Below are 20,604 nucleotides of genomic sequence, written 5' to 3'. Positions count from 1 at the left end.
GAACTGTCTGCCCTCGTCATTCTGGGTTTTAAGACTTATTTATTACTATTTATTTGTGCATGTGTGTTCCTATGTCGTATGTGTAGGCACATGTGTCTGTGTATCCTTGTTGACCAGAAGAGGGAGTCAACTGTCCTCCTCTATCACACTCCGCCTTAACAGGTTCTCTCCAGCAAGCCTCTTTTCTCTGCAGACAGAGACAGACATACAATCAGACAGACACACGCACACACCCTTAGAGATGAGTCATAGGTATACAAAGATGGTTCCTTGTTACATGGGTACTTGGATCTGACCTCTGGTCCTCATGTTTATGCAGCAAGTGCTCTTAACCACTGAGTTATCTGTGTGTCATTCTTAACATGGATTTCTATGTCAATAACTAGTACACAGTGCACTCAACAAGGCAGAGCCAATCTGGGTAATAAAACAGCCATAATCTAACTACTCACAAATGACAAAGACAACTGTGCAGGAGTATGGCAGGAGTACACGGGTAACCCCGAGCAGCCCTGTTCTTTTGGTCTATGCCCTCGCTTGTGTACTCTGCACTTTACGGATGCCTTGTCCTCAGTGTGAATGACACTTCTCTCAAAACTGCATTCCTAGGCTGAGATCCCAATCAGTGATAGAGCACTCATCTACCATGTGAGGCCCTGGATTCCATCTCAGCACCAACCCTACAGCCACTCACACCTACATTCATCCCCAACCCCTCCAACCCAACCCCCACACCCACCCCTACTTAAAAAAGAAACATTCTATTCCTTTTCATCTGTTCCCAGATAACACACAGCATTTCTACTCTATGCTGCACGTACTCCTCAGAGGGTTGGGCTTCCTCACTGGACTCTGAGCAAGCACAGGTCAAAGGCTACAACTATCAAGAAGCCAGGCCCAGGCTTTTTCAGAGCAGTTCAAAAGGTTCAAAAGTGTAGTGGTCCATACCTATAATCCCAACTACTTTGGAGGCAGAGGCAGGGGATGGCAAGTTCAAAGCAGGCCTGGGCAACTTAGATCTTGGCTTAAAATAAGCAAAAAAGAGCTTGGGCGGCCAGTGGTAGAACATTTGCATATGCAAGATCCTGGGTTCAATGCCTAGTACCATCGGATGGGTACGTGGGTGGGTGGATGGGTAGGTGGGTGGATGGATGGATGGATGGATGGATGGATGGATGGATGGATGGATGGGCGGGCAGGCGGGCAGGGCGAACAGACCAACAAATGGACACTACAGAGTAAATGGATCAGCTCCAAATCATCATTACCATTTCACAATAAGAGAACCAGGCCAATGACACTCACCTGGAACGCTACAAAGGCCATCCACAGCTGAGTGTCCCGGGGATTCTCCCGCACCTTTCTGTTGAACTCCTCCACCCTGGCTTTAAGAGCAGCACTCTCCCTGTCCTGCTGTGAGTCTGACTGCTTTGATTCTTGCTCTGGTGGACCCTGTCCTTGTAACCACTGTGTAGTTGACTGATCGTAAATCCCCAGAGGATTCAGCCACGTTGCAACAGGAGTAGCCGCATCAGCAGAGTCCTTCACTGGGATAAATGTGACTGGCTCAGAGGAGAGGGGCTCAGTGCTAGCACACACGGCAATGCCCTCAGTGTGCAATAATCCCACATTCTTCTTGGTGAAATAGCGCTCCAAGTGCTTGTGTGAATGCTTCTTAGCCGCAGGAGCTCCTTCCCAGGATATACACTGTTTCTTAGGATTAATGCCCAGGCAGGAGTTCCCTTTCCTCTTGTACCTGATTAGAAAAAGAAAACAAGCAGCTGAGAAAAGATAGGTGTCCCATTCCCTGGGTACAACTGAATATCCGAAGACTTAATTTTTCTTACACAGTCACCTTGAATAGACTAACAGCCCCAAGAGAGACAGATCAGCCATCAGCCTTATTCTGCCTGGCTTTGACTTCCCCTGTTCTTAAACCCCCTGCTAACCCCTACTGATTAAAGCTGTGCCTTCTAGGTCTTATAACTAGTATTTCTCTGAAGCTTTGTAAGGATCAGTCACGTGCATTATATCACTTGCTTACCACAGCCTATGTGACAGGCAAGGCAGAGAGTACCATCCTCTTTCAGGCCATTCTCAAATGAGCATCCTTGCTGGGTGTTGGTGGTTCACACCTTTAATCCCAGCACTTGAAAGGCAGAGGCAGGTGGATCTCTGTGAGATCGAGACCAGCCTGGTCTACTGAGCGAGTTCCAGGACAGCCAAGACTGTTTCACAGAGAAACACTGTCTCAAAACCCCCAAAAAAGAACACCCTGACACCAGGAATCCAGAGCACTTGTGAGGCCAACAGGCCCCCTTCCCAATGCTATTCCCTGCTGCTTCAGAGGGCAGCATGAGGCCTAAGTGTCTTTCTTTTTAAATGAGTTGAAGGAAATCGTATTTGGTCATTTCCCCACTAAAGGAAAACAGGTTGCTGGGCTCTGAAGTGCTTTTACAGAGCATGCAGGTGGAGACTGAAGAAAACAGCACAACAGCTGTGAACCACATCAGGAGACAGAACCAAAACATGCATAAAATACTCGTTATCATTAGACCTCCAGGAAATGCCCAAACACAGCCAAGCTGGGGCACAGCACACACCCCAGGTAACCGAAACATTCAAGATGGACAATACCAAAGGCTGTGAGCACAACCCTCATCTCCTACTGGTGGGAACAGAACATGATGAGTGCTCCAGTTGGGGAAAGGTGTGGCAGTGCCACTCAGCTGGGCAGGCAGTGGTGGCGCACACCTTTAATCCCAGTACTCAGGAGGCAGAGGCAGGTGGATCTCTGTAAATTCAAAGCCAGCCTGGTCTACAGAGCAAGTTCCAGAAGAAGCTCCAAAGCTATACAGAGAAACCCTGTCTCAAAAAACAAAAACAAAAAACATCTAAACACACACATACCCTGATCTGGCAATGCTATTCCAGGGTATTTGCTCAAGAGAAAATAAATCACATGTCTACACAAAGACTTGTACTCAGATATTCTCAGCAGCTAAGGAATGGAAAGAGTCCAGGTGGCCATCAACAGAAGAACTCATAACCAGCAGTAACAGCATAAAATGGAATAATCCAAGAGACAAACTTCTGACAAATGCCAAGTGCTGAATTTCAGAAATGCCACACTAAGTGAAAAAAGCCAGGCACAGGAGAGTTCATGCTGTGTAATTCCACTTACAACATTCCAGGCAGACAAGACTAACAGAGGGCAGGAATCCTGACAGCAGCAAATGCTGCTGGGCCGGCCCATGGGTGTGAGCTCCCCATAGGAGAAATGTGTGGGCGGCACAGAGGTCATGGCTATATACGTGTAGATATTTATCAATGTGCAAGACTAGAGAGTAATGTCATGCAAATGTTAAACCAAAGAAAAACCCTAAAAACCACTGAATTTTAGTTACTAATAACCATACTGTCTGTGGCTCATTTTGAAATGCATCAAAACCTCAGAAGGGCTGATGGACAGACAGGTTAGGAAGCAAGCATGAGGAGGTATCAGAGGCAGAATGTTGGAGGAGTACATAAGTATAAAACTTTCAACCCTGGCCATGTATGTGAAATTCTGCGTAATAAAATGCCATATGGAAAGAAAAGGATAGGGGAGAGATGCTACCACCTGGTCAGCTCCAAGACAGCCAGGTGAGCCCAGGCTCTCCTACCTCCTGGCTTTCTCCACTGTCAACAGTTGCCTTCTTTGTTTGCCTTGCCCCTCCATCACTGCTCCAGTCCTGACTCCCAGTTCAGGGAAATATTTTCTCAAACACGTTAAGTTCTCCTAAGTCCTGCTAGGGTCTGAACACTGTGATAGCAAATCTTGAGTATTAATGTGATTAGACCCACTGTTATAATGTATAAAAGAAAACGGTTGGAAGCTGGGCAGTGGTGTTCACCTATAATCCCAGCACTGGGTAGGCAGAGGCAGGCAGATCTCTGTGAGTTTGAGGTCAGCCTGGTCTACACAGTGAGTTCCAGGACAGCTAGATCTGTTACACAGAGAATCTTTCTCTGGGAAAAGAAAAGGGAGGGAGGGAGGGAGGGAGGAGGGAGGGAGGGAGGGGGAGGGAGGGAGGGAGATCTGTAGAAAGGAGGAATTACCATGAATACATGCAGAGTAACTTTCTTAGCAGAGCTAGAAGTACATGGCCAAGGGCAGCCATGACGAGGCCCTGAAAAGGGAGAGAAATTAGGAGACGATGAACATCATGGCTATAGACAGCCATGATAGGGCCTTGAAGGGACAGACTCTTCAGTTCCATGGGACAAATTATGGGGGAAGGGGGCAGTGCTGGAGAGAGAGCTCGAGAGAGAGCTCAGAAGGTAAGAGCATTAGCTGCTCTTCCGGAGGACCTTATTTGATTCCCAGCACCCACATGGTAGCTCACAATCATCTGTAACTCCAGTCCCACAGGATCTGATACCCTCTTCTGGCCTCCATAGGCACTGCACACTCATGGTGCACAGACACACATGGAGGCAAAACACCCATACACATAAAACTAAAAGTAACTGGCAAGGGCATTTGCTATAGCAAAGTAAACAACAATGTGAAGAAAAACAAAGTCCTACTACCTACAGATACCTGCTTCTGGATGCAGTTGTATGCACACATCCTTTCAACAGCTATCATATAGCTCTGAACCTTCCCCACTGCTTTTACACACTTCTAAACACAACTACTCCTAAAGAATGTTAATTTTTGTTTTTTTTTTTTTTCTTTCGTGGGTGCTGGGATCCTCTGGGAACCTGGATCCTCTGGAAGAGCAGCCAGAACTCTTAACCATCTCTCCAGCCCCGTAAAGAATATAATTTTTAATTACATTTATTTATATAAGTGTTTCATGAATGACTACTGTCTGCATGTACATCTGTACACCAGAAGACGGCATTGGATTTCCTTACAGACGGTTGTGAGCCACCATGTGGTTCCTGGGAATTGAACTCAGGACCTCTAGAAGAACAGAGCAGCCAGTGCTCTTAACCACTGAGCCATCTCTCCAGACCCCAGTTACATTTGGGTGGGGAGGAGGTGGGGAATGCACACCACAGTGCACACATAGAGGTCTGTGGACAACTTGTGGGAAGCAGTTCTCCAAGGTCTTAGAGCTTAAATACCATGGTTAATGCCTTCAGTCTTCAAGGCCTGAGAACTGGGAACTCGGGTCACGCCTTTGCTCTCTATGTCTCAAGCCCTGCAAAGTCCTAACTGTCTACAGGGAGTCAGTAAACACTCAAACTTTGTTTCATTGTTGTTCTTGTTTTCAGGCAGGAGTCTCTCCAAGTTGCCTAGGCATCCCTCAGACTAGCAATCATTCCTGAGCCTCACAATTAGCTGGGCACCACCCTTAACATGTTTTTCAAACACGTTTGACAGATTACAAGAAAGAGTTCTAATTCATTACTGAAGCAAATGCCACCCCCTACTTTTATGACTCTCTGCTGGTGTCTGCTAGAAATAATGTGACAAAAACATTACCATCAAATGTCATTTGTTAAGTGGAATATGTGTGGGGCTGAATAAATAAAAATGCTCTTACCACTTTTTCAAATGGCACACAGATCAGACCAAATAGTTCCCAGATACCCTACCAAAGTTAATTATTATAAGGTATTTTTAGATTCATTCCTGAACAAACATTTATTGAACACCCACTCAAGCCAGGCACTATGCTATGTTCCAGGGATAAAATTAACCCAAATGACCTTCCAGCTACAGCGTTCATTTTAGAATATAGAAGACGCATGTACTTTTACAACTCAACAATGAGCAAAACACAACAGAATCCATGAAAGAAAGACAGGCAGACAGTGCTGACAGAGCCAAAGGAGAAAGATGTTACTTCTAATAAAAGAGAAAAAGAGAGAGAGCGAGAGAGAGAGAGAGAGGGAGAGAGAGAGAGAGAGAGAGAGAGCGCAACCAAACAGGACTACAACAATGGTTACCTTGCTATATCCCCTCGGTAGAGAGATTTATACTCCCAGTTGGCAGGATCTGGCTTCTTATCTGTCCTGAAGACTTCCGTCAGAGTCTGAATGTCTTCCAGCCAAATGGATTGGTGTCCAGCAGCAACAGCATTACTTTCTTGACTATCAGACAAAGAAAAAGGGAGAGGAACTTTAAAACTACTGAGGAAACGTGGCATCCTCAGAAATCGCAGGCTAAACCTGTCAAACCCTCATGACATCAAACGCACCCAGGGACACAGAACCACACAGGCAATGAAGGAAAGAGGACTTTCACTATGGGAAGGGTTTGAAAATGAAGCCAAACTTGCAACCACGAAATGGAAGAGAAGCTATCTCAGTAAGTACCCTGAAGGATACAGGCATTCTTTTTCAATATTTCATTACAGCCAGTCCTGGCAGCACAGGCCTATACAATCCTAGCTACTCAGAAGGCTGAGGCAAGAGGATCTAAGCTACAGGCCTGCCTGGGCAACTTAGTAAGATGCTGTTTTAAAACAAAAACAAAACAAAAATACAAAAGAGAAATACAGCTTAGTGGTCTTATACAGGAAGCAACAAGTAAACACATACAAATATTTAAATGCCTACAACTATTGTCTTAGTTACTTTTCTATCGTTTGAAGAGACACCATGACCAGGACAACTTATAGAAGAGTTTATTGGGGGCTTGCTTATAGTTTCAGAAGGCTAGAGTCCATGACATTGGCATGGCATTGGAGCAGTAGCTAAGACTTCACATCTTAAGAAACACCATGAGGGGGCTGGAGAGATGGCTCAGTGGTTAAGAGCACTGCCTGCTCTTCCAAAGGTCAGGAGTTTAATTCCCAGCAACCACATGGTGGCTCACAACCATCTGTAATGAGACTTGGTGCCCTCTTCTGGCCTGCAGGCATACACACAGGCAGAATACTGTACACAGAATAAACAAACAAATCTTTTAGAAGGAAGGAAGGAAGGAAGGAAGGAAGGAAGGAAGGAAGGAAGGAAGGAAGGAAGGAAGGAAGGAAGGAAGGACCATGAGGCAGAGAAAGAGAGAGAGCTTTAGAAACTTAAAGCCCACCCCCAGTGACATGTGTCTTCCAACACAGTCACAGCTTCTAATCCTTCCTAAACAATTTCACCAGCTGGGGACCAAGTACTTAAATATGAGCCTGTGGAGGGCATTCCCATTCAAGCCACCACAATGACAACTGCAAATACACAAAATTATTCCTGCTCTAAGACATTTTAGAGCACTTGGCAAAGGACTCAACCACATGGTCAAGGTGAAAAGCCTTTACATTAAAGTGCGCTGCCCTGACCTCAGCTAACTTATTTTAAAAGTCTTCTAACATTTCATTACAAGTGAGTACTTAAAAAAAAAAAAGAAATTATCATGTGGTGGTTTGAATAGGAATAGCCCCCACAGACACATGTGTTTGAATGCTTGGCCCATAGGGAGTGGCACTATTAGGAGGTGTGGACTTATCAGAAGTGTGTCACTGTGGAGGTAGGCTTTGAGGTCTCATATATGCTCAAGCCATGCCCAGTGTCTCAGTTCACTTCCTGTTGCCTGAAGATCAAGATGTAGAACTCTCAGCTCCTTCTCCAGCACCGTGTCTGCCTGCCTGTCACCATGTCCCACCAAGATGACAATGGACTAAACCTCTGAACTGTAAGCTAGCTTGAATTAAATGTTTTCCTTTACGAAAGTTGCCGTGGTCATAGTGTCTCTAGACTAGAAACCCTAAGACATGCCACGACTCTGACTTGCTGCATCTCCAGTACCACTGTGGCATGGCCTCAGATTCTTCATCCTGGCTTTATGCACATCTGGGCCTCCTACAGAAAGGGCAAAATGATGACAGCTCCCAGTAAGAGAAGACCCTATCTTGTGTCTTGGATCCCATGTGTGGACTGGCAGGTGTTCAGCCCAGACACAAATCAATGTAACCACCTCCTAGGAGTGAAGGGTGGAAAGAAAGGTTTTTCTGGCCTCTAACATCTTTTTTCCTCTGAAGAAATGAGTTCATAAGGCTACAGACTTTGTTTTGTAGCTCTGCCCAGAGACAGTTAAAGATTCTGGAGACTTCTAGATCTTTCTTGACAAGGAATCTAAGGGGATGGTATTTCAATGACACAAAACAGCTCCTCACTAAGTAACTGTTGAATGGCAAGCCTTGGGTTAAAACACACAGTGAAGGAAATCATAACTGCCTGCAGGACAGCAGTGAGTTTCTCTACAAAACCCTTAGGGGAAACAAAAGGAGGGCAACCCTGTTGGAAATGAGCAAATGCATCCACAAAGGAAGGACCATCAACCCGGAGGACACGCACACAGGGTGGCAGCAGCCGCCTCTGGGGAGAAAATAAGCTTTCATCTCTTCCCAGGACTGCAGTTAGGAAGCCCGATGTGGGGTGTGGTCTCAGCTGTGCACAAGGGGCCACCTCCACATTGTGCTGAAGAACTCACCCCAGTAAACAAAGGTCAATTAGTGGCTGTCGCCTCTGGGGAGTCTGTCCCTCGATCCCCTAAAGTAGAGTCCCACATGGTATGCTACCCTCCATGAACCCACCTTCCTGACATCATGGAAAGCCATTTACAATTCACTAATATCTTAGTCCTTACTATGTGGAAACAAACACTTCTTCCAGGTCAGCTTCCCCAGAACCAGACTAAAGAAGTTGGCAAGAAAACAAAAGAGAAAGTAAAACAATCTTTTATCTTACTAAAATTATTCATTAAATGACCAAAAAAAAAATCTATCTGGGAAATGGGGAGATATCCCAGTGAGTAAAATGCTTGCTGCAAACGCATGAAACCTGACTTCGGTCCCCAGCACCCACATAACACACCGGGAACAGGCGCACACTCCTCTAACCCCAGTGCTGAGAGACACACAGGAGGGCCCCTGGAGCTCACTGATCAGACAGTCCAGCTGGCCAGTGAGCTCCAGGTTCTGTGAGAGACCAATCTCTAAGGATGAAGAGGACAGTGACAGAGGAGAAACCCTACATCAATAATTCAAATAACAACAGCAACGTCATCAGGATCTGAAGCTGGATGTGGTGTGCAGGCCTGTGAGATCTACACTTAGCAGATGGAAGCAGGAGTTAGCCTGGGCTACATAAGAACAAGTCTCAAAAGAGACAAAAAAGCAAACAAACAAACAAACAAACAAAACAGCTACAACAATGTGCTGTAAAGACTTTCTTGGACATGGTCAATCAAAGGCTGAAATTAACAAATTTTCAAGTTATCATGGGGGACTGGAGAGATGGCTCAGTGGTTAAGAGCACTGGCTGCTCTTGCAGAGTTTGGTTCCCAACACCCACATGGCAGCTCACAGCCATCTATAACTCAAGTTCCGAAGGATCTAATGCCCTCTTCTGACTTCCACAGGTATCAGGCAGGCATGTGGTGCAAATACACAAATTCAGGCAAACACACACACATAAAATTCAAAGAAAGAAATCTTTAGAACCAAGTATGATGATAAACAAACAAATCAGCCAGCAACAAGGAGATGGGTAGTGCCTGAAGAACAACACCTAAGACTGACCTCTGACCTTTACACACGTACAAACATGTACTCATATAGGCATACAGAAAAAGTAAAAGATATGGGGCTGGAGAGAAGACTCAGAGGTTAGGAACACTGACTGCTCTTCCAGAGGGCCTGAGTTAAATTCCCAGCAACCACATGGTGGCTCACAACCATCTGTAATGAGATCTGGTGCCCTCTACTGGCCTGCAGGCATACATGGTGGCAGGATGTTGTGTACATAATAAATAAATAAATAAATAAATAAATCTTTTTTTAATTTTACTTATTTTTATTTCATGAACATTAGTGTTTTGCCTGCCCGTATGAGGGTGTCAGGTCCCCTGGAACTGGAGTTACAGACAGTTGTGAGCTGCCATGTGGGTGAATGGAATTGAACCCAGGTCCTCTGGAAGAGCAGCCAGTGCTCTTAACCACTGAGCCACCTCTCCAGCCCCATAAATAAATCTTTAAAAAAAAATAAAAGATACTACACTCAATTATTTGTACAGCAAAAAATTCCCAGTACCAGGCCCTATGTCAAGGGATGAAGGAAAGAAAAACAGCAGTCAGCAAGGCAGCCATGACCCCTGCCCTCCAAAACTTAGTGCATTCTCAACCTTTTTGCTAGATGCCTTCATTCCTCCCTCCTACGGCAAGCACTGGTGGGAGAAACAGCCCCTAAGCTACAGTCTGATAGGCGAGTCAGCTCTCCTGAGCCTGTGGTCACTGACATTGCCGCCAGTGTTGGCCTCTGATGGAAACAGGTTCTCAACCACAGAGTTCTCTCTAACATCAGCAGGGCTCCCAAGTACACGATAAAAGCAAACCCCAAAGATATGCAAAAAAATGCAATAAAAAAATGGTACTATGTTCTTACTGTGTACCACTGAGAAAAAAAAAAGTGTAATCTCTCTTTTAAAACACACAAGAAAAAAAGTTAAATAATTCAGGTATTTAATACTGACTGACAATCGACAAGATCTAGAACCTCCCAAGAGACAAGCCTCCTGACACAACTGTATGGAATCATCTAGATGATCTGAGTAGCCTCTTGGAATACCTGGGAGCCACTGTCTTGACCAGGTCCTCTGAGGTGGGAAGACTCGCCTGAAAACTGAACGGCACTATTTCCTGGCCTGAGCCCTGGACCAAAGGCAAAGGAGCAGGGAACCAAGCAGCTCCAGGCATCTCCCTCTCTGACCCGCTGGTCCTGCTGCTGTGCCTTCCCTGAACCATGGCCTACACTCTCAACTGTATTGTTTGAAATGTTTTTGCTCTTGTGCCCTTTTAGGCTTTTCTGAGGGGCCCACCATCCTGCTCCCAAATAAATCACACACGAAGGCTTATTCTTAATTACGAGTGCCCGGCCTTAGCTTGGCTTGTTTCTAGCCAGCTTTTCTTAACCCATCTATCTACCTTTCCCTCTGGGCTTTCCCCGTTCTTACTTCTGTCATCTTACTCCTACTCATGGAGTAAGATGGACTGCTGGCTGGCTCCCGGCATTCTCCTCTCCTTGTTCCCTTGTTCCTCCTCTTCCCCTGTTTCTCCTTCCGTTAATGCTCTCTGCCTGCCAGCCCTGCCTAGCCTTGCTCCTGCCTCGCTATTGGCCGTTCAGCTCATTATTAGACTATCAGGTGTTTTAGACAGACCAAGAATCACAGCTTCACCGAGTTAAACAAATGCAGCATAAACAAAAGTCACACACCTGAAAATAATATTCCACCACACAACTGTGAGTACATGCGTGTACACAGGAATGACAGAACACCCTGAGGCAAGGGAGGCAGAACTTTTGTTCCTCTCTAAGTGTGGAACCTGCCACTCCACAGTGTATGGACCGCATACCAATTAGTGGCACATATGCCACATTCCAGAATCAAGCCAGGTGTGGTGGCATGCACCAATAATCCTACCACTTGAGAGATGGAGGCAGTCGTGTCTGGAGTTCAAGGCTGGTGGCCTCCTCCACAGCAGGCCTCTCTTTTGATCAACTGATTACAGAGCCATTAAACGTCCAAATGGGGCAACAATCAAGAAAGAACCACTGCACTTAAAACACCACTGAAGCTGAGAGCAGTGCTCACCTGGGTTTCTCGGCTTCCTTCTGCCTGTCCTTGGTGCTTCTGGAAGACCTGTCCTTCCCGGAATCTGTGTCTGACTCAGAGCCGCTGCTGCTGGACCGCTCGTGCCTTCTCTTAGTCTTCTTGCGGTGCTGATGTTTCCTTCTCTTCTTTTTCTCCTTCTTCTTTCTTCTGCTTATCTGCGTGAGTGTCTTGCTAGTGTCACTATCATCTGAGAGCTCTGACTTCAGAGGACTCCTGTTGGAAAAATCAACGTTGGGATCATTGTCAAAAGAGAAGCAGGGGGAAATCACACACGTAGAAATAATGTACAGAGAAGCATGAGCACTGACACACGCTCACTACTAGCCCATACATGACACGATACCTTCCGGGATCAAACTCACCTTAGAGACGTTAGGATTGAACCCAAAGTCAGAAGAGGTGAGGACACTCTCCTAACACTGTCTAAAATCGTGCTTTCCTGTGTGCACAGCTGACACCTACCAGTCACTCTAGCAAACTGTATGGCAACATTGCTAGAGGACGGTTATTAGCCCAGTGGACATCCTAGAGGAAAAATGGTTTAACTGTAGTTGTGGCCCTTCTGTGTAAAGGTGACAAAGCTCTTCTTCCTCAGAACTGTACCACTTACAAATGCCGTCCTGGTCATGGCCTCTACCACTTCCAGAGGCTTCCGTGGATGTGGACTGTGAAGTGTGAGGTTTTCACCACATTAATGGGGCCATCTAGTCTCTATTTGTGAACGTGCATTTCTCAGTCCAATGGTCTACAAAACCTTCCTTCACAGCCAGGGAGGATGTGTGTCTTCCAGCTCCCCGATGAGCTCAGGAGATTTTAGCCTCTGTTATCTTATATCGGCTATTTTTATCTAAGTGTTGAAAATGAAACTAAAGAAATATCCAAATTAACAATATTCTAAAGGTCACTAATGAGTTCACTGAAGTTACTGGAGAGTTACAGTGATGCAATTTCCCTCATGGCCTAATTATAGGCAATAACTGTGTCATGTACCTTTGCCACTGCTATACAAAGGGGCTGGGGAGAAGAATGCACAGGAGTTAGGTGAGGGAAGATGGTGGGTCACAGGTCACCTGTCACTGAGCAGAAGGACGAACTCTATTCATTTCTTTCATCTCAGGCTTTTCTAGGGAGCATCAGTGAGGCTATGGACAGTACACAAGGCTAACTCCCCGTCAAACAAGTACCTTGTCAGTGGTGACCCTCCAGAAGCAAGGGCTGTGACCTCTTCCGCTTGTTGGCTCAGAGCCGTTAGACTTCCAACACAAAAGCTTGGGTTGCTCAGCCAGTCTAATTCTGCACATGCAAGAGAGAGAAAAGATGGATGCCATTACTGTCATAGGCCTTCTAGACCAGGAAACCGCCCATCCTACCAGCTATCATCTGAATTTACAGCCATTATCAGCCAATATCTTTGGCAGTCCACAGAAACCAAGAGGAATCCATAAAAATTTTATTTCACAGGGCATGGGGTATTAACACATTTAAAATATTTATTTAACACTGAAACCTCTTGCAATATTGGACTGTTGCTTAAACAAAAGCCACATACCCAATGTGGCCTAAAAGGTAACAAGATGTCAACGCAACCGGTCTAAGAAAGTCAGTTCTCTCTTTCCACCACGTGGGTCCCAAGGATCAAACTCAGGTTGTCAGGTTTGGCAGCAAATGCCTTTACCTGCTGCGCCATCTCAATAGCCCTCAGAGTCCATTTAGAAACTCCTAAAAGTTAGAAAGTCAGTCATCCATAGCAGTACATGCCTGTAACCCCACCACATGGGAGACAAGGACCATGAGATCAAGTCCAGCCTGAGCTACACAGCACTCAGGAGATAGAGGCAGTCAAATCTCTGAGAGTTCGAGGCCAGCCTGGGCTACAGAGCAAGTTCCAGGACAGCCAGGGCAACACAGAGAAACCCTGTCTCAAAAAACCACCAAACAGCAATAACAACAACAAAAAATATCAAACTTTAATATTAAAATTTATAAACAATAATGATTACTTCTGACTTGTGTAATTAAATGTTTAAAATCTTTGGCTTATCTATAACTTCTAACTTCTTTTTTAATAATTTATTTATTTTTACTTTATATGCATTGGTGTCTTGCCTGCATGTATGTCTGTATGAGGATGTCAAATCCTCTGGAACTGGAGTTACAGATAAATGTAAGTTGCCATGTGGGTGCTGGGAATTTAACCTCAGTCCTCTGGAAGAGCAACCAGTACTCTTAACCTCCGAGCCATCTCTCCAGCTCCCCACTCCCTTTTAAATAATCTTTACTGCATTATTTATTTAGTGGGGGGGTCAGTTTACATGTTAGTTCTTTCCATCATGCAGGGCTGGGAGATGGAACTCTGGTCATCAGACTTGTCGATAAATGCCTTCACCAGCCCAGACATTTCTCTGTCCTCTAACTTAACAATGAACTGTTTCTACATCTCTTAATTTACAACTCTGCAGAATCCTTTCTAACTTTCTAAGCCTTAACTGTGAATTGGAAGGAAAACAGACATGGGATGGCATGTGGAGGAGTCCCCAGAGAGGTCTGTGTTGTGTTCTGTTCCCTCAAATGTACAGAATGCAAAAGGCCTGCACACGAAAGGGAGGAAGGCAGCTGAGACTTCCAGGGTTACTGAGGCAGAATTGGCACATCATAAGATTCATCCTTTAGCAAGTACACCAGCTTTGAGTATACTTACGAGTGTGCAGCCACCTCTGTAACTACATCTTCATCATCCTGTGACAAACAGCCCTGACTTCAAGTCACTGCTCCTCGCCCATGCCCCTTGCCTTCCTCCTCAGCTTTATATAACCATTACCTACTTTCTGCTTCAACGGAACTATCTGCCTGTTTAGTACAGTTCCTACACTATGTAGTGTTTTGTAACTGGTTTGCAAGGTTCATTCAAGCTACAGTCATGTAGCTTTACATTGTTCGTTTTTACTGACAAATATATGGAATCTGGTGATGTGCCTTACTCATTGTGTCTATTCAACAGCCAGCAGACACTTAAGGTTATTTCTTTTCTGTGGCTATTATAACAATGCTTCTAAGAACTTACATGTACAAGTTCTCCGTGAATGCTTTCATTTCTCCAGGGTGGATATTTAGACAATTGCTGGGTCATATCATAAACCCTGTCAGCATTCCAAGGAACTGCCAGACTATATTTTACCAAATAGTTGCATCATTCAAGTCCCATCAGCAGCATGTGAGGATTCCATTTCTGTGCAAATAAACAACACTTCTGGCTGTTTTTCCAATTATCATCATCCTAGCAGGTGGAATATCATTTCATTGTGGCTCTGTTTCCATTTCCCTTATGACAATAAGGTCAACATCTTTTTACTCACATATTAGCCATTCATGGGTCATCTCTGAAGAAATAGCTGTTCAAATCCCTTACCCATTTTTAAATAGGGTCCTCGTATTATTGAGTTCCACAGGTTCTTTATATATTCTGGAATCTAGTCCCACATGGTAACGGCATGTTAACGAAAAGAGACAGACAAGCTCCCTGAAGATGGGTGCTTTGCGTAATAATGCACAGCCATATTTCCAGCAGCTAGGGCAATGCTTGGCATATAGCAGGTGTCCAACAAATATTTGTAGGAAAGCAGGGAATGAGGACAAGAAGATTCCGAAGGAGAAAAGGAATAGTAAAAAGCACAGGGGAAAAATGGAGGAGAAACTAATGGAAGTGCCCACAGTAGGCCAACACCAAGACAAGCATGTGTGGCCTTTATATCTTTCAACTCCCATAAGCTAGCTCTACAGCAGGGCTACACCAGTACTTTACAGATGTGGGAATGGGGCTCAAAGGGAGTAAGTCATTTGTAAGGTCCTATCTAGTAAATACTAACCAACTGCTCATGCAATCTTTCTCCTCCTGTTTCCATGTTCCTTCTGAGACTGGTTCCTTTCCCTTGGGCCTCATTCCTGGCAAGAGCTAAGCGAAAATAGTCCTTGTTGCTCACTGAGATCAGAATATTTCCACAGCAATCAGATTCCATCATAAACAATGGAAAAGAGGGGAAAGATGGAACAAACAGTATGCAGGGAGCGATGTTCTCAGAGCATCCCAGCGGATCTTCACACCACCGACACTCTGAACAGTGACAGCAGAGGAAGAAATGTAAAGAAACACAAGCCCCAACACAAAGCAAAGCACGGGACTCTCCAAAGGCCTTCAGAGAGCACCCGCCAGGCAGACTTCCTCAGGACAAGGCAGAGGGTCTCCCACATGCAACCTCTGAGAAGTCCTTTCTAAAGAACTGAAACTCTTGGGTTATGAATTCAGACCACCAGAGGCCCTCGGTGTGACCGTCATCTCAAAAGGCAAAAGGTATTTTCCTCTGGCAGGCTGTGTATTCTTAACTGAATACACAAGAAATGTTAGAAACAACAATACTGAAAGCATTGGGGAGATGCTTCCATCACTCTGTCCAGATTCTGAACTTTTTTTAACCAAGGAAATTGTAAAACAAAATCTCTCAGAGAAGTTTAACACGCAGAACAAAAACAGCAGGGATGCCCTGACTGAGTGTTCAGAGGGTCGGGCACTTTGGACAACTGTGGCCTACGGAGCTGAGCCACATGACCAGGCTCTCCACCATATCATGGAACTACTCTGTACGTAACTAAACTCTCCCGCCAGATACATAAGACTGTAGGGCAACTACAAACTATGACTTCATTATCTCTCCCTACAATATTCTAAGACAGCTCAAATCCTATTAAGGAGAGCATGGCCTGTGCCTTCAATAACAGCTCAGAAGACAGAGGCAGATGGATCTCTGTGATTTTTGAGGTCCATTTAAAAAAAAAAAAACTGGCCAATAAAAAATATATTTAAAAAAAAAAAAAAAGACTGGAGAAATGGCTCAATGGTTCAGAGCACCAGCTGCCCTTCCAGAGAATCCCAGTTTGACTCCCAGTACCCACACGGCAACTCACAACCATGTGCAACTCCAATTCCAAGGAATCTGACAGCCTCCTATAGCGTCTGAGGGCAGCAGGCATGCAAGTGATACAGACATACATGCAGACAAAACACCCATATTCACATAATATTATATATGTCCATATACATGTAATATTGCATGTGTACATACACACATATGTCCATACATACACATTCTTCCAGTCAAACAAACACACCAAGTGGTTTGCAAGTCTTCCATCCTCATTCCCAGCTCCAAGCACCTCCTCCTGCCCAACTCTTACAAACAACAAGCAGCCTGAAGATGGGAGCCATGACCACTCACTCCGATACACCTTCCTAACTCCTATTATAGTGCTGTAGACTCAATAAACATCTATTGGATAAATAAAACACATTCAGGACATGAAGTCTATCTTCATCTTCTTTCCAACAGATCTAACCTCCTCCAGAAGTCCGCTCAATGTATAAAGTGCAGCCAGCATACAATCCACCATTCTTCACAGTAACTGTGTATTTAGTCAGTGCATTACTGAAGACCCGACACATATCCAGGCACCATTTCAGGTACTGGGGAGACAGTGACAGACAAAACAGCATCTGCTCACACAATGATTATACCTGGTCATACCCTTGCCTGTCACGTAACACACCTGAGTTGTGAGGTTCAATTTTAGTTACACAGAATCCGGGACAGAGATATCTAACATTAAAAGATATTTTGTTACTCAGATTGCTAAGTCCTTTCAATGACTACTTACAACCTCATAAGTTATTGTGTTTGACAGAAATCAAGTGTGTACTTACATCACTAAGCAGGGTATAACATATGTAAACTTAGATCACTGAGTAAGGGATATTATATATGTACTTAGATCACTAAGCAGGGTGTAACATATGTACACTTAGATCACTAGTAAGGGATAATATATTATATATGTACTTAGGTCACTAAGCAGGGTGTAATGTACTACAGAAGAAGAGCAGCAGGAAAGCAAGCCTCTGGAGCAGAAGAGGGAGAAGTGGAAACCCTTTTGTCCCTGGAGGTCAGCACAGAAATCTCAGCTTAAAACTTGCTGAGAGCCTGGCACATACACACAGGTAAGAAAGGAAGAGAGGGAAATGTCCCGCACAAAAGCCTCCTGCCTAGCTACTGCTGGGACCCACAGCACCTACAACTTCAGGGAAATCAGAAATGAACAAAGGTAATGGCCCATCACCAAGGGCTCAACCCTCAAATGCCTCTGTGGTGAATTTACTATGGCACTCTACTTCTCCGTCACTTTTGTTCAGTCCCACCATGGGCAGAGGAGCACACCTTGTCATGCATAAGCTCAAACTTTAAAAACAGGTCTTGAACTGTGACTGGATAACATATCCAAGTTCAACATCCATTTCTGTAACTTGTCCTAGCAAAGTTATCACTGGCTTCTAGTCTGTTTAAGTGAACTCAGAGGTGAGTGGCCACCACTCCAGGGTGACCTTTCAGACGGTATTTCTAGGGCAGATGATACAAATAAATTAGCAAGGATATTAATGAAGATGTTTGTTCTTTTAATAAGCCAAGTTCTTCATTTTGATCAGAACCCCAACTGGCAAAGAAGCTGGGAGTGCAAACTCACTCATACAAAAAGCACCGGCAAACAGAACTGAGAATGGCACTCAAGATAGCAACAGCAGACGCTTTCCTAGGAGTTGCCCTATCCTATGAAGCAGCCCAGGAACTGCAAAGATAATATTTAAATCACAAGACCCCCAACACTGTAATAATAAATAAATAAATAAATAAATACAGTTCCTAGTGCAAGTTCTAGAGTCAGAAGAACCTATGCTTTTTGAGTCTCTTTTGTTCATTCAAGATTAAAAGTTGGAGGCCAGTCTGGGTCCCACAGTGATACCCTATCACAGGAAAATAAAAAACATCATCACCACAAAAGTATTAGATAAAAATGTGATGGAGAGGCTAGAGAGATGGCTCAGTAATAAAGAGCACTGGCTACTCTTCAGAGGAACCAGATTTGATTTCCAGCACCCCCACAGAGACTCAGAACCATCTGTAACTTCAGTCCCAGGGGATCTGATGCCCTCATCTGGCCTCCAAGAGCACTGGGCACAAACATGGTACACAGGTATACATGCAGACAAATAAAAAAACTTAAAGTACAATTGATGGGCAACTTCCCAAGAGATGAGCATTGGAAACATGAATTCACTGGACAGTCTTAGTATCACTGAAATCAAATGGTTTAATATCATCCATGCAGCACTCCAAACATGCTGTCTTCAACAACAAAAAATTACATTGTTTACAGGAAACAGTAAAGGAGCATGTTACATGAAGATTTGTTGGGAAACAGCCTCAGGACAAATAACCACTTCCCTCAACAAATAAATCACCTGAGAAAATATGAGATCAGGAGAAACTTTTATAATGAAAGAAAGCTAAAGGGCACATGTGGAAAACGCAATGTGCCTGGGCATGCTGGCACTTGCTGTAATCCCAGCATTAGGGAGGCAGATCTCTGTGAGTTCCAGGCCAGGCAGGGCTACATAGTGAGGCCCTGTCTAGGAAAGAAAAACACAATGAGAATTCTGTCTTCTTTTGGATCCTGACAAGAAAACCCAATTGTAAAAGGTTGAGACACCTTGAGTTAATTTTCTTGTTGGTTTTGTTGTTGTGTGAGCACTCGAGCGAGTGTGCATGTGTGTGTGTGGTTTTTTGTTTTGTTTTGGTTTGGTTTGGTTTTTCGAAACAAGTTTTCTCTGTGTATCTATACTTGGCTGGCCTGAACTCTCTATGTAGACTAAGCAGGCCTAGAACTAAAATACATCCACCTGTCTCTGCCTCCCAAATGCTGACATTAAAGGTGTGTGCCACCTAGCCCAGCCCTTCAAACTGGATCTTACACTCTTAGTATTAAATGTATTTTACGAGCTTATCCACCAGGTAACTTCATTTCGAATGGTAGTTGTGTTTACATTTATCTAAATAAGTCTTCTGATTCTCTCTCCCATGGGCCTTTGAAGGTCCCTGAATGCTCATATCTGTCCAAATCCTACCTTCCTGAAAACCATTCCAAAGTTAACTCCTACAAAACCTTGGAAGGTTCCACTTTATGATGTAGTTAATTGTGGCTCACCTACAGCATTTGTTGCATTCTACCTTACACTGTTGGTTTTTAGTTTCGTTCATGCAACACGTTGCATTATCCGCCCACACATTCCAGACACATTTATTGAACACTTCTACATTTTGGACCTGTGCTGACAATTAAGTGTGCTACAACCGAACAGACCAGTTTGAGACTTATCTTGAGGGTTACGGTTTTAGTAAAGAAAAACCAGAATTTCGCTAACCACGATTACAAGCGTTTGAATGGGTTTCTCTGGGTAATGCAGCTGGATCATTGCAGCTCCTAGGAGAAGGAGGTCCAGAAATATGGTACTGTTAGCCCCAGACCCAAGACCTCACCCTAGTCTCTGCTCGCCCTTACCTAACTCGACCACCTTAGTGCCTGAAAGAGCCTTTAGACCCACACTTCAGACAAGACCCAGAAGGCTTTGCAGCGCCGCGGAGAACTCTGGGATACAAATGGATAAACAAATCCCAGTCCAAGGCCAAGACCCGGGCCCGGAAATCTGCCATTAATAATATCGATCGTCTCTTTCGACTCTTTTTGGGTGCTTACCTTTCCTGGATGGCCCACCACCGGAGGCCTCACTTAAGCCCGCAAAGGCCGGGAACAGCGCCATGTTCACAGGCCGCACCGCCACTCCCTCCACAGAAATGGCGCCGCCTGGAGAGCGCTGGTTGGACGACTCTGCCTCGCGATGCACTCTGGGAAATGTGGTTCTCCCTGCACTCCGCTGGGACTTAACCCCTGGGCAAGGCGGGGCGGAGACCTGCCGGGTGCAGACGGGAGGAGGGGTAAGGATGAGACAGGGAAGGACAGTTTCCCGGTAGTTGATGCCCTGGTCTTCAGTGAAAGCTGCAAAAGCAGGAACCGGAAGAGGAAATTCAGAGCAAAAAAAAAAAAAGTGGAAACTGGAATTCCAGCTC

At 44.8% G+C, this 20,604-nt stretch overlaps 1 protein-coding gene across 2 annotated transcripts in view; it reads right to left on the bottom strand.

The window, feature by feature from the left end:
- Nrde2 (NRDE-2, necessary for RNA interference, domain containing) overlaps positions 1–20,390 on the bottom strand; it is a 40,078-nt gene extending 19,688 nt beyond the window's left edge. For both annotated transcript variants that reach the window (XM_027419100.2, XM_027419101.2), the window contains exons 1-5: positions 20,234–20,390; positions 12,787–12,895; positions 11,582–11,815; positions 5,947–6,090; positions 1,306–1,756 (exon numbers count right to left, since the gene is read on the bottom strand). In XM_027419100.2, the coding sequence (XP_027274901.1) occupies positions 1,306–1,756; positions 5,947–6,090; positions 11,582–11,815; positions 12,787–12,895; positions 20,234–20,297 (1,002 nt within the window). In that variant the 5' untranslated portion in view covers positions 20,298–20,390. The remainder of the gene's footprint in view (positions 1–1,305; positions 1,757–5,946; positions 6,091–11,581; positions 11,816–12,786; positions 12,896–20,233) is intronic.
- Positions 20,391–20,604: the final 214 nt, after the last annotated feature.

The sequence above is a fragment of the Cricetulus griseus genome, chromosome 5 (assembly GCF_003668045.3).
Source record: "Cricetulus griseus strain 17A/GY chromosome 5, alternate assembly CriGri-PICRH-1.0, whole genome shotgun sequence".
NCBI lineage: Eukaryota > Metazoa > Chordata > Mammalia > Rodentia > Cricetidae > Cricetulus > Cricetulus griseus.
This window is presented reverse-complemented; position numbering and strand designations above follow the sequence as displayed.